General features: G+C 42.3%; 1 protein-coding gene across 1 annotated transcript in view; it reads left to right on the top strand.

Moving 5' to 3' along the window:
• ipo11 (importin 11) overlaps positions 1-12,587 on the top strand; it is a 100,017-nt gene that overhangs the window by 71,401 nt on the left and 16,029 nt on the right. The window contains exons 28-29 of the mRNA XM_034541826.1: positions 6,171-6,266; positions 8,008-8,092. Coding sequence (XP_034397717.1) covers positions 6,171-6,266; positions 8,008-8,092 — 181 coding nt within the window. The remainder of the gene's footprint in view (positions 1-6,170; positions 6,267-8,007; positions 8,093-12,587) is intronic.

Raw genomic sequence — 12,587 nt, 5'->3', positions numbered from 1 at the left:
TAACAGATTGTTTCCCTATAGCTGGAATATGCTACACAAAATCAACAAACAGCAGCACACAGATAGATGTGTGCTGCTGTGTGTGTACATACATACATACATACACACACACACACACACACACACACACACACACACACACACACACACACACACACACACATATTGGGGTTTCCATACATGTTATCCAACAGATTATTGGGCACTTCGTTTATCTGATTTACCATCTCTCTGGACCGGTCTGTAATGAGAGGCATACAAATTATTGACGTTGTTTTGATCCTGTCATCAGCGGCGTGACACATCTTTGCTTCTATGGGTTTGTGCGTCCAATTATAGTGGATTACAGTGCCGAGAAACAAAAGCATCTTCAGAGGGTAATTGTGAACGTTTTTTCGACTGTTGCCTGTAAAGCGGGACAATTTACACCAAAACAATTTCCCCTTTCCAGATATTCACAATAAAGCACTTTGCAAATCTTTAGGGTGAATCTGAGTTTAACTAATGTACCCAAAGGGTGGCTATTTAAAATGCTCTGTGCCAGAACCAGCTTCTTACATTATGAGATAAAGTATATTCTTCTCTTGCCTCGGTCATCACAAATTAGGCTGCTATCTCCACCTAAATGTGTCGGGTAGGCTGACGAGGAAGACTGAGCACCAAACGTGACGCTCTTGACGCGGTTCAGAGGAGTCACTGTGGGCTTTCATGATAAACTTTTCCCTGAATGGTGATGCATGTTTTCATCAAGGCTTTGTGACGCTCAGTTTTGTGCCATTGAGATATGGTTATCACAGACATAGACAGGCATGAAATCCTTTGTTAAGCCCCCATCCTTGGTCTCACACAGCAATTGGTTACGACACCGTTGGCTGATAAAGTGCTGTATGACACATTTACTTTCTCATACAATCGGACCTGAAATTGAAAGAGGTCCGTAGCCCTTAACAGCACACATTAGTCTGTCTTTAGAGCCCTTAACCCCCAGTGTTCAGCCAGCCAGGCAGACTATGGGTAGCCTAATTTCTACGTTTCAATCCAATTGTAGGATTAACCTGAATCATAATGACTTATCTTATAATTATTCTTTTACCCTTATGGTATATTTATAATTATTTATTAAAGGGATATGGGTGAATCCACCCCAAAGTCTTCTGGCGCTGCCCCCTCTCCGGGGGACATGTTGGCCGGGTTTAGGAGTTCCTCAAAGTGCTCTTTCCACCGCCCGACGATGTCCCCAGTCCGGGTCAGCAGTTTCCCCCCCCTGCTGAGAACAGCCTGGGGTAGACCCTGCTTTCCCTTCCTGAGCCGTCGGATGGTTTGCCAGAACTTCCTTGAGGCCAACCGAAAGTCCTTCTCCATGGCCTCCCCGAACTCCTCCCATGCCCGAGTTTTAGCCTCCGCGACCATCGCCGCTGCAGCCCTTCTGGCCCGCCGGTACCCGTCAGCTGCTTCAGGTGACCCCTGGGCCAGCCAGGCCCGAAAGGCCTCCTTCTTCAGTTTGACGGCTTCCCTCACCCTCGGTGTACACCACCGGGTTCTCGGGTTGCCGCCACGACCGGCACCGATGACCTTCCGGCCACAGCCCCGAGCAGCCGCGTCCACAATAGAGACTTTGAACATGGTCCACTCGGATTCCATGTCCCCAGCCTCCCTCGGGATTTGTGAGAAGTTCTTCCGGAGGTGGGAGTTGAAGACCTCCCGGACAGGATCCTCTGCCAGACGTTCCCAGTTCACCCTCACTACACGTTTGGGCTTGCCAGGTCTCTCTAGCCGATTCCCCCGCCATCTGATCCAACTCACCACCAGGTGGTGATCAGTTGACAGCTCTGCTCCTCTCTTCACCCGAGTGTCCAAGACATACGGCCGCAGATCAGATGATACGATTACAAAGTCGATCATTGATCTCCGGCCTAAGGTGTTCTGGTACCAGGTACACTTATGAGCCACCTTATGTTCGAACATGGTGTTCGTTATGGACAAACTGTGGCTAGCACAGAAGTCCAACAACACAAAACACCATTCGGGTTCAGATCGGGCAAGCCGTTCCTCCCAATCACGCCCCGCCAGGTTTCTCTGTCATTGCCCACGTGAGCGTTGAAGTCTCCCAGGAGAACTATGGAGTCGGCAGGCGGCGGGAGGGTGCCCCGGTCTTTTTAGAGAACAATGTAGCCTAAATATTTGATTAAATGTGACTGCCTGATAACTGGGTCTGTCTCTTGATAGTCATTATTTACAAACTTTGCAATTATTGTTTTTAAGTTGTATTTTTTTTTTCTGTCATTAGAAAACATGTTATCTGGAGGAAGGATCAGAAAGAGGTCTACGACTAAGCTTTTACTGGACTTTTTGAAGAAAGAATAATTGCTTAAGTGTAGAACAGTTAGGAGTAATAATTAAATGTATTTTTATTCAGGACTTTGCGATGTTGAATACACAGCAAGACACTCTAGTGGAGTCATGACAGGAGGTGGAACAATATTTGGAGATGGAACTAACTTTGAATACTAGTAGTCTTAATAAGCTAATGCCATTTGTATATCAGTTTTATTTGACTTGCAACATTGAATATTGTATCTCTAACACTTACTTTTGTCTATAGCTTAATGTGGATCAGTATTATGTAGCTGTACAGTATTATGTAGCTGTACAGTAGAACTTGAAATCTGCTTGGAGACACAAAGCTGTGGAACAGCTGCAGGCATGTGATCCACGGGGAAGTGTTGAGTTGGGCACTGGCTGTTACTCACTGTTGGAGAGCTCCTCGCTGGTGGACCAGTCAAGAATAACCCAGAGGAAAAATCTACTTTCTTCATTATTGTTCACCATTTGTCCAAGAATCACAGTTGCTGTTTGTGCACATCGTGTCACAAAGTGTAGAGCAGGCGCTGTCATTGGAAATAGCATCGCGCTTGTTTTCAGGTGATGGTTGTTCAACAGATGGGATAAGCCCTCAACGGATGTTTGTTTATTTTTTTTCTCCCTTTTTTAAAATTTTTTTTTACACTTTTCACAGATATGTTTTTATTGACTCAGCTGCTTTTCCTCCTTTTGTGACAGCACGTCGATGCATTCAAAGAGCGAGACCCGTTTGACCATTGATGAGACGTACTTCTTACTTTCTGAAACTTTAGTGCAATCTAAGGGAACCAGAATGTTTCAGTTTGTATTTAACATGCGCAGCCATGCGGCCGTTTTCACGAAAGACTGCTTTAGTCATCAGAACCTGTTGGTATTTTGTGCACCCACCAGTTCATCATCACTGACAGTTTGCTTTACGGCAGGAGAGCGGCAAGAACCATGACCTTAGGAAAATCAATATGCACATCTTCATTGCATGGATTTGCTGTGCTCACATTTTGTCTCATTGTGATTACAACGGTGTCTTCTCAAAGTTAAGAGTTATGTTCAGAGGAATCTTTCTCCATAGTCTAAAAGTACGTATCAAAGTTTTTTCGTTAAAGGTTTGATGCAGACATTTCATCTGCACCTATAACTAATACTTTTTTCATTTAATTTGCATGCAATTGCTGGTAAATTATTACTAGTGAATCAAGCTCACATTATGCCGTTGTTTTTCGTTTTTATTCACACGTGTATTTAAAAACCTGTAGTTTTTTTATTCCTTACCTGTTTGTCCATACTGTCATTAGAATATTTTAAATATAAATATAATACGTATGATATGCATACCCTATTCTTTACATTTTTAAAGTAAAACTGATGAACTTTTAGTCCTGTCATGAGTTATGCACTTGCACTTACACCCGAACTTGGGCTATTTAAGGTCTACTCTAATGATTCAAACTTAATGATGCTCAGCAGCATCAATTTGAATCAGTGATGTTTAATTGAACTCCATTTGGCAACAAGCTCAATGACTGTATCTAATCTATACAGTCTCACGCACACACGCACGCACACACACACACACACACACACATATAAGGAGGAGGAGGAGGAAGAAGAAGAAGAGCATTTAATACGTTTCATAGCATGTTGCACTGCTACAGAGGTAAGATTTGACTGCAGACATGAACGTTTTGGATGAACACACTGTGGGGCAGAACACTGAAAATGCCATTTTTGTGTTCAGCCTTCACAGGTCACCCTCCTCCACTTGTTTATGCTGTGAGGACGACAGACACACAGTCTTTGCTCGCAGCCCGTCAGCTTTCAGATCCGATAACCACTTACATTGATTTGAATGGCAGGCACGAAGCAGCAAGCACTAGTCAGCCATTAGAAAATAATAACCCGACAAGTGCCGGGCTGGATCGAATTAGAATTGACGGACATGTTTAAATGTGTGGCTGCCGATTTTAGACTTTTATTCGGAAATTGGGGGCAGAGGTGCTCAGCGACGTATTTTACACTCCCAGCCTATCGGTAGTGAAACTGTTTAAAATTCCCCTGGAGATGTTTCCATTCTCTTTTGAGTCAAAAAGAAATTGCTTTCTGTATTTATTCGGCTTAACTATATACTATATATATATATACTCATGTGTGTGAGCTTACGTACAGTATGTGCATTAAATCCACATCCAAACTACTATGTTTTCATTTTAAACTGCCTCCCGTTGCTACGTTTATGCCTGGCGTCCACAGTACTCCGGCCTTTTAGAACTCTTCAAATGAAGATGTTTTGCAAACGCCACTGAAGCAGATTAAGTCGTGTTTTAATCTGGATCGGCAGAAACTGAGCCCTTTTGAAAACGATGATGTAGACACCAAGTATGTTGGGTCACGTGGTCCCTGATTCGTCACGCCCCTATCACATGACCAATTTCTGAAAGTAAACAAACGCCATCAGCCTCGATGCTTCAACTGCCTAAAAAAACACTCTTTGTAACATTAGAAAAATATATGCTTTTAATTTTTTGAATGAGTTCCAAAAAGAGGGGACTGCAGAGGACATTGGATAAGTCTGCTTCCTGTTGACACCGGCGCGTGCATTCCCAGTAAATGGGTCACGCAATAGCAGGCGTGACAGCAGAGATGGTGATCATTTCTGAAACGGCACTAAAGCGTCTCATCTGGACGGAGATTGTTTCTGTTGATATAAATCAGTTTTTAGTGGTGGGGGATGTAGCTCAAATTGTATTGGAGAAGTACACGTTTTCTCACACGTCCGTGGAGAAAATGAGAATAGTGGATAATAGTGCACAGCCATACGCTGGCCAGATGGATCCCCTATTGCTGTAGCTCAGCTTTCACGTGATTTCAGCGTTGATGGCAATATTAACTACAGGAGCAATTCCCGCTCGTAAGAAATATCAAGAGCGCTCTGTTTTTACTGGCTGGGTATGTATCTGTCATGCGCTGATTTTTCGATTTCTTTGCCAGACTTCATGCTTAGTGAACTTTATGCAGCATGGCCTGGGGTCTACCAAGTCAAGCACCTGAACTGAGAGTACCTTTGATGCATCAGTGCCCATACCCACACATACTTGCTCTTTGTGTCTTGGTCTTCTTCTTCCCCTTCTTGCTGTTCATTCCCATTGACATGGTAAACTCCACTTCCCTTCCAGTGCTTTGGAAGAATGACTCAAATAATTAATCAATGACTGCAGCTCGCCTCTTAAGCCTGGGTGGTGGGGGATGCGAGCCAGCATATTTCAGAGTTCTCCAATTCAGGAAGCCAGGGCTCTGCGATGCTTCTTATCTGGAAGAATCACCTCTGGCTACGATAATAAAAAATAAAAACAGATTCGGGCTGCGCGTGAAGCATTATTGATTTCTATTTTTCACGCTTGAATGTGTGAGACAATCAAATAAAACTGCATTTCTAGGTGGAAAATCACCCTTATCATATGTGACAGATCAGTGCAATTTTTATTTACCCAATTGATGTTTATTGTTTTTGGTTTACCTTTTGTTTAAAAAAAAAAAAAAAGAAGCCAAAAGCCAATGGTGAGAAATATACATGTGTCCTATAATAAGAGTTGATGGATGGCATAGATACCCCTTTTCTGTGGATGTTTCTTCATCACAAGGATTTTGCTTTGACTGTTGCTCTCTGTTGTCATGGCGCTCTTGATGACCATTTGCTTATTTGGACAGATGCCCATCTCTCTCTTTAGTCGTGCATCTTTCTTCCTCTTTCAATCAAACACTGTTGAATAAATGATGTCATGAGTAATGAGTCTGTGTTGTCTGTTCGTCATCAGTGTGATCCAGGACAAGTTCTGCGGCATCATCAACATCTCCGTCGAGGCCCTGCACGATGTGATGACAGAAGATACAGAAACGGCCACCTTCAAAGAGTAAGTATGCATGTTTCTCACTAATTGACCATGGAGACAACAATGAAAAAAAACATACACATAATTACTTCTACCTTCCAGATTCCAGTTATTTGCGTGGCACAAACAAACCTAAAGAAAGATTTTGAATCAGTGATTTAAAAGAAGCCCTGATCATAAAGCATGACAGTGCCCTAAAGAAGACTGAGTAGCAATGTCACAAACCATTTTCATAATGTTTGTGATTTTTTTATGTCGGCTCTGAAATCTCGGCTTGGTGATGCCCTGGAGACACCCTTCAGCACAACCCTCCCCCAGCGCTATAGAAAATAGTTGAGCACATAGCATCAGTGACTGTAAAACGATTGAAGTGTCCTGAGCCTCAACCCACGCATAATAACTCGTTTCACTATTATAAATTGGTCAATTCGGTCAGAACACTTTTGGAAAGTGTTGCGCGATTTTGTTTATCCCCCATTCAATGTTGCACCAGGCCGAACCGGAAGTCTATGGAGCGCATGTTCTGCCCACGGAGCATGTGCAGTGAGAAGGATCGTAGGTACTGTACATACACCTGTGGTACATACTGTGCCGTATGAGCAACCCTCACCGCTCAAGTCTTTCAGAGCGTGTGTACTGCTTATTTAAAAAATAATTTATAAACTTGGAGATTCTTATTTGTCATTCTGATTTGGTTGGGTGGTTAACGACAAGTCTTTCTGTGCTGTCAATTTCTGTGTTATTCGCTTTCACCTGGACTTTAGCCGACATGCCGACACCTTTTCTCTGCTGGTGGAATTGCTCAGCGCCCTTCCTAAAACGTGCCAGTGTGAAATAAACTAAAAAGTCGAGTTGAATTGTTTTGGTTCCCTGTTGTGCTTCATAACAGATCACAAAAAACACATTTGTTGATGCATATTTCTTTTCTCACTATTTGTAAATGGAATCAACTGAGACGGAAAGAATTGGATATTGTAATCTTCCTGCCTGTGTTTAGGAATTAAGTTAAGTTTCAAGTAAACGCACTTCCCTCTTATTCTTCTGTTGTCATAAGTGGTTTTGAATTGTTCCTGTGTGATGTGGAATAACAATAACAATCATAGCTGCCACAGATAAATTCAGTAAAACAACACGCCAGCATGGTACGCCGGTCAAAATCAGTCACTTGTCTACTGGAAAAGGAATTAACGGTGTGAATGTCTTTTGTACTGACCTGCGCTGCACTGGATCAACGTGTAAGATTTAACAAACATACTTTCAGTTAAACAATATTTTAACTGCATAAGTTATACAAAGGGAAGTCAATATCAGGCCATGTGTAGCTATAACTGCAATCACAGATTATTTGTGTATGCCACCCGGGGGCAGCAGAAACGAGTTGTGAACACAACAAGCATTTACATATCGTCACCTTTTAAGTTTATATGGCAAACTCAAACAGTTTTTAATTAGTTTGAGTTTAGGGAGAATTTAGTTAGCATTTCTGATCACGAGTTATCAAATGCCACATGTCATAGTCACTAAATGTGACATTTGAGACCCCGCTGCCTTACCTCACACAAAGGATAAAAAAAAAAAAAGGGCTGAGGAAATAAAAGACTGCAGACTTTGGACTGAGCACAAAGGTTTTGCTTGTAATTCTTTCTGCATGCTGATTAACCAATATGAATGTGTGGGTGTGTTGCCTGTTCTGAAATTGTCTCCTATTGTGCAGGTTTATACGTGATTATTAATATTGAGTCGAATATTATTGTGTTTGCAGCTGCATGCTGATGAGCCATTTTGAGGAGCCCAAGCTGAGTGAGGATGAGGAGCCACCAACTGAGCAGGACAAGAGGAAGAAACTGGTCAGTCAAATACACACACACAAACAATTGTACACACACAGTGAAGATCTAATTTTGCCATCACGAAACCTTATTGTTCTGTTGTTCCTATTTTCATTTGATATTTCACACAAATAGCTTCAATGATGTTTTGTTATTGAACATAATGTCCCTGTCCTCTGCTAGTCCTCGCCCCTTGTGGTATCTGTTATACTACACTAGCACAAACCCCATGATTTAGAGACCAGGAAATATATATTCTTCCAGTAAGCACAGAGAAAGGATGACTCTCTGCATACACTTGTTAGGCAGCCACCTCTCAGCTTCAATGGCTGCTACATCTTTTCATGCAGTGCACCACATAATCACTTTTAAGTACAGCCCCTGGATGCACACATGTGTCATAGCAGCTTGCAGTATGCTTCGAGTTACTTGAGGTAAGCGCGGACGCCGCCGAGTACCTGTAAATGGCCCCTAGGTGGGGGATGTATACCAATTAAACGGCACAATGACGCACGTATGCATGAGCATCCATTCTGTATGAGGCGACATTCCTCTGTTGCTCAATGTCAGCGGCGGAAGCTCCATTACACTTTGTGAAAAATATGTTTGTTTATGATGTCGGTGTGTGTGTTTTCTCCAAATGAGTGCCCGAGCAAAATTGGATTTATATACAAATTAAATTTCATTGGTGTTTGAATGAAGAAAAACAGCTGTATTTATTCTCTTGTGTGTTGTGTGTTGTGTGTGTGTGTGTGTGTGTGTGTGTGTGTGTGTGTTTGCTGGGCGGTATCCCAGTGCACTTATCACCTCAGCCCAGACCCTGACTTTCTGCTTCAGGGAATAGTGGAGAGGAGACTTTAAGTCGCGCCTCGTCCTGCTTCTTAGCGCGTGTGGGTGTGTGTGTGCATGAACGCATGTGTGTGTGTGCCCACGTGAGACCGTTTGATTTCTAGTTGCCATTTGAGGAGAAAGTTAATGAGGAAGATGACCTGTGGCGTTTTTTACACATTTGACTTTTTCCGTGGTTTCTGTCCTTGGCCGTTGTGTGTGCAATTATGAACAAGCTTGTGAGAGACAGGGGATATTGTTTGCTCTTTGCACTTTCTCATAATGCATAGTAAAGTCAATGCATCACGTAGGTGAATTTATTGAGGCAACAATGTAAGTGTCTGAGAGGAATGAGTTGTGCTTTTTGTCCTAGTATTCGATGCAGTCACATCCACGTCGCTTAATTACATTCCAAGTGGACTTGCACTCAGTGGCATGCAACTCTTGGCAAGCCAACTTTCATCAGAAGGTCTGCCGTTTGTAAGGGTTAGGTGTCGGGTCTGCTGCATTGCCAGTCAGGCAGCAGGTAAAAGCCGGAAGCCTGTCTATGACAACCGGAGCTTGGGACGTGAAATGTCACCCTTCTGGGAATGAAGCAGCTTGAGCGAGTGGGGAAGTGAGGCAATACCAAATGGATCTAGTCGGGTTCACCTTTATACACATCGCTGGTCTTAGAACCAAAGTCCTGGATATAGACTTGACTCACTCTTCCATCCTGCTCCAGGCAAGAGTCTCTCATGCTGTGCTTCAACATTACTTCTTGTCCTTAACAAACAGCAGATGATAGAGATGGAGTTGTTGGAAAGGAAATGAAAGAAATGCCGGACCTTAAGGGGACATTGTTATCAATTATTCTTGAAAGTGACATTCCACTGATGCTCTGTATGTCTTTTGTGTATATCATGGATTTGTTTTCAGCCGGGAACCATTTTCTCGCGAGTGAGAGCGATATGAGAAGGAAGCGAGATGGCTCACTTCTTGGCTACTTCTATCATCAGCTCTGTAAAATCAAATCAAAAGTCTATAGTTACTAGCCTGAAAATGTGTTCTATTTGCCCCTGGCATGCCTTATTGTTGAGCCCTGTAGAAAAGGAAGGTGGCAAAGATGGATACAATCTAAATAAACTCTCTACGTCAGTACACACATGTCCATATATAATACCTCATCAATCCTTGATACCTTCGTTTCACTTTCTGGTCAATCATATCCTTCCTTTTTTTTTTCACTCATCTGTCCATGTCGGACTTCCTTATTTTCTATTTGTGTGTAGCATCCCCATGTCGAGCAGTTTCATCATAGTCTCTCTGCCTGCAGCTGATGTCTATATGATTGTGCTGGTTTGTCTTGTTGTTGTAGATATTGCTGCTTCCTTGCAGGCACCTGCAATCTTACATAAAAGATGAGTAGAGTGAAAACAAGGGAAAGGGGCAAATTGCTTTCGGTTGCAAACTTGATGGGGTGTTTTTGCTATAATATTGTTAGCGCTTTATTAATGATTTTATTTCATTATTAATACCTTTTCGGGAATCGGACCTTGACATGGGGCAGATAGTGGTTGCATGTGATGTGCGATTCATGGTGCAATCAGCGGCCCCCCATGCAATTGTTGGCCTATAGCGGGAAACGCACCGAGTCCAGTTGAGCTCTGACAGTAAGTCCAATGATTGAGTGTAGGACTCATTCTATTAGCAATCGTACGCGACACATCCTATAAGCTCCTCGCACCATAAAGTCCTATATTGTCCAGATTGAAATGTTCCTCAGATAATTGGAATTCAAGTGAAACCTCTGAACCAAATAAAAGGCCTATCAAGGTAGATATTATGTAGAGGGCGAGGTATCCTTTTGGTTGCATGCCCAGAAGTGACACGGTCACTTAGCAGCTTGGGGGGGAGGGGACTGAGTTCATGTGGTGTCGGTGTGTTTCTCAAGCACTCGTCAAACAGTCTGATGTGTGATCGCGTTCATTTGTCAGTAAGTACCACTATATTTTCTAATGAAAATCTCGACTCATTAATTTTCTTTTTTACAATGACGACACAATGTTGTTTACACAGTATTCTAAAGACGTAACACTTAAAAATAATACGTACAATATTTTAATATCTTTAGTTATAGTTTCGTTGAAATAGTTACATGTGGCTTTTGTTAGTACGTCTTTATTATTTAGACATTGAATGATTTGTTTTTATTTCTCTCTATTTGTCAACTCTATAGTTGGTGTGTTAAGCTGTTCTAGGAAGAGTATGAAACGTTCACTAATCAAATAAATTCATAAAAAATAAATGTGTTCTTGAATATCTGAGCTATTTTGACTCTTTTCCCCAAATTCGTGAATTCAGCAATCCTGTTGATCCATCATTCCATTCAGAGGTTGTCCTCGTAGGTGCAGCTCTACGATTCATAGTCTCCGAGTCAGGAGAGGCGCCCTCACCGCTGCAGCTGTCTTCTGATTTCTCCCTGAGTTTGACTTTCCATGTTTTCCTGGGCACGAGGCGGGAGTTTTGTTTTTGTGTCTTGGAAGCTTTTGACTATTCCACTCTATCTTGTCTGGCATTTATAGGGGCCCCTCACTTTGATCTGCGCGTTCCAGGCAACTAGACTAGGCTAACGGATGCTGTGTTTTGGCCTCAGTACATAAAGCATCATTTGATTCTTGTGCTTCATCTATAAGGCCAGCGCCATCAAACAAGAAGAGGGATGGGCAACATCAAAGACTTTCTCCACTGGGTACTAATGACATGGGTGCCGTCTGTTGTGCTGTGGCAGCACATACCCCCCTCTCCCACACACACACACACACTGTTATTCTTTCATTACTACACACCAATGTACATGAACAACACGCATGCAGCGTTTTGTGAGGTTCGAAGGTGCCAATGACTGTGACTGTCTTTGATTAGACTCAAACAGGAAAATGGAAGACAACGGTGCCCTATTTCTCACACAATTGTGAGATATAATGAGAGGGCGGGATGCTAAACCTGATGAAGTGAATAGTAATAGAGGCCAGAGGTGGTATTGTGTCTTGAATCCTGGCAAAATACAGGGTATTGTGCTGCACTATCATGGTTTGCACCACTCGCCACACACTTGAAGGCAAGTCTTAACTTATTGAATGGGGAGATTGGAATCGAGCGGTTATGAATGTGTCTTACACACTTTAAGTGGTATCTACTGTACCACTGCAGATATTTCTTTATTATTCTATATATCCTGTGTGCATGTGGCGCACGAAACATAGACGTGGGGGGGTCATTTCTAAATGACATGGTTGTCCCCAGATAAGAGTCCATCACTGCATTATGGTACTTTTATTTATTTTTTTCTTCACATAAATGCCACAGAGTCAGCTAATGATAGTGTGTCAAAATCAAGTGTAAGATGGCAAATATCCAACGTTTCTATCAAATACTTCAACATATCGTACGTTATTTTAGTAAAAATTGACAGGAATGTGTACACGGTTTTGTTTATAATCTGAGTATGGAGCAAATATTCCCCCTCTATTATTAATTAGATAAGATTAGCAATGAGTCTGATATTAAAACCCTCATTTGGTGTACTCTGTTTATTGTTTAATGTAGTTTTGATTTATTTGAACAGAATGCTTGGTTTAGTCATTTATAGCATGTCCTAGGGATGTGTAGTTTTCAGAAGGGCGTCTTTCAGAATCAGCTTTAT

The sequence above is a fragment of the Cyclopterus lumpus genome, chromosome 9 (genome assembly GCF_009769545.1).
Source record: "Cyclopterus lumpus isolate fCycLum1 chromosome 9, fCycLum1.pri, whole genome shotgun sequence".
Lineage (NCBI taxonomy): Eukaryota > Metazoa > Chordata > Actinopteri > Perciformes > Cyclopteridae > Cyclopterus > Cyclopterus lumpus.
Note: the sequence above shows the minus strand (reverse complement) of the source record. Positions and strands in the feature narration are given on the sequence as shown.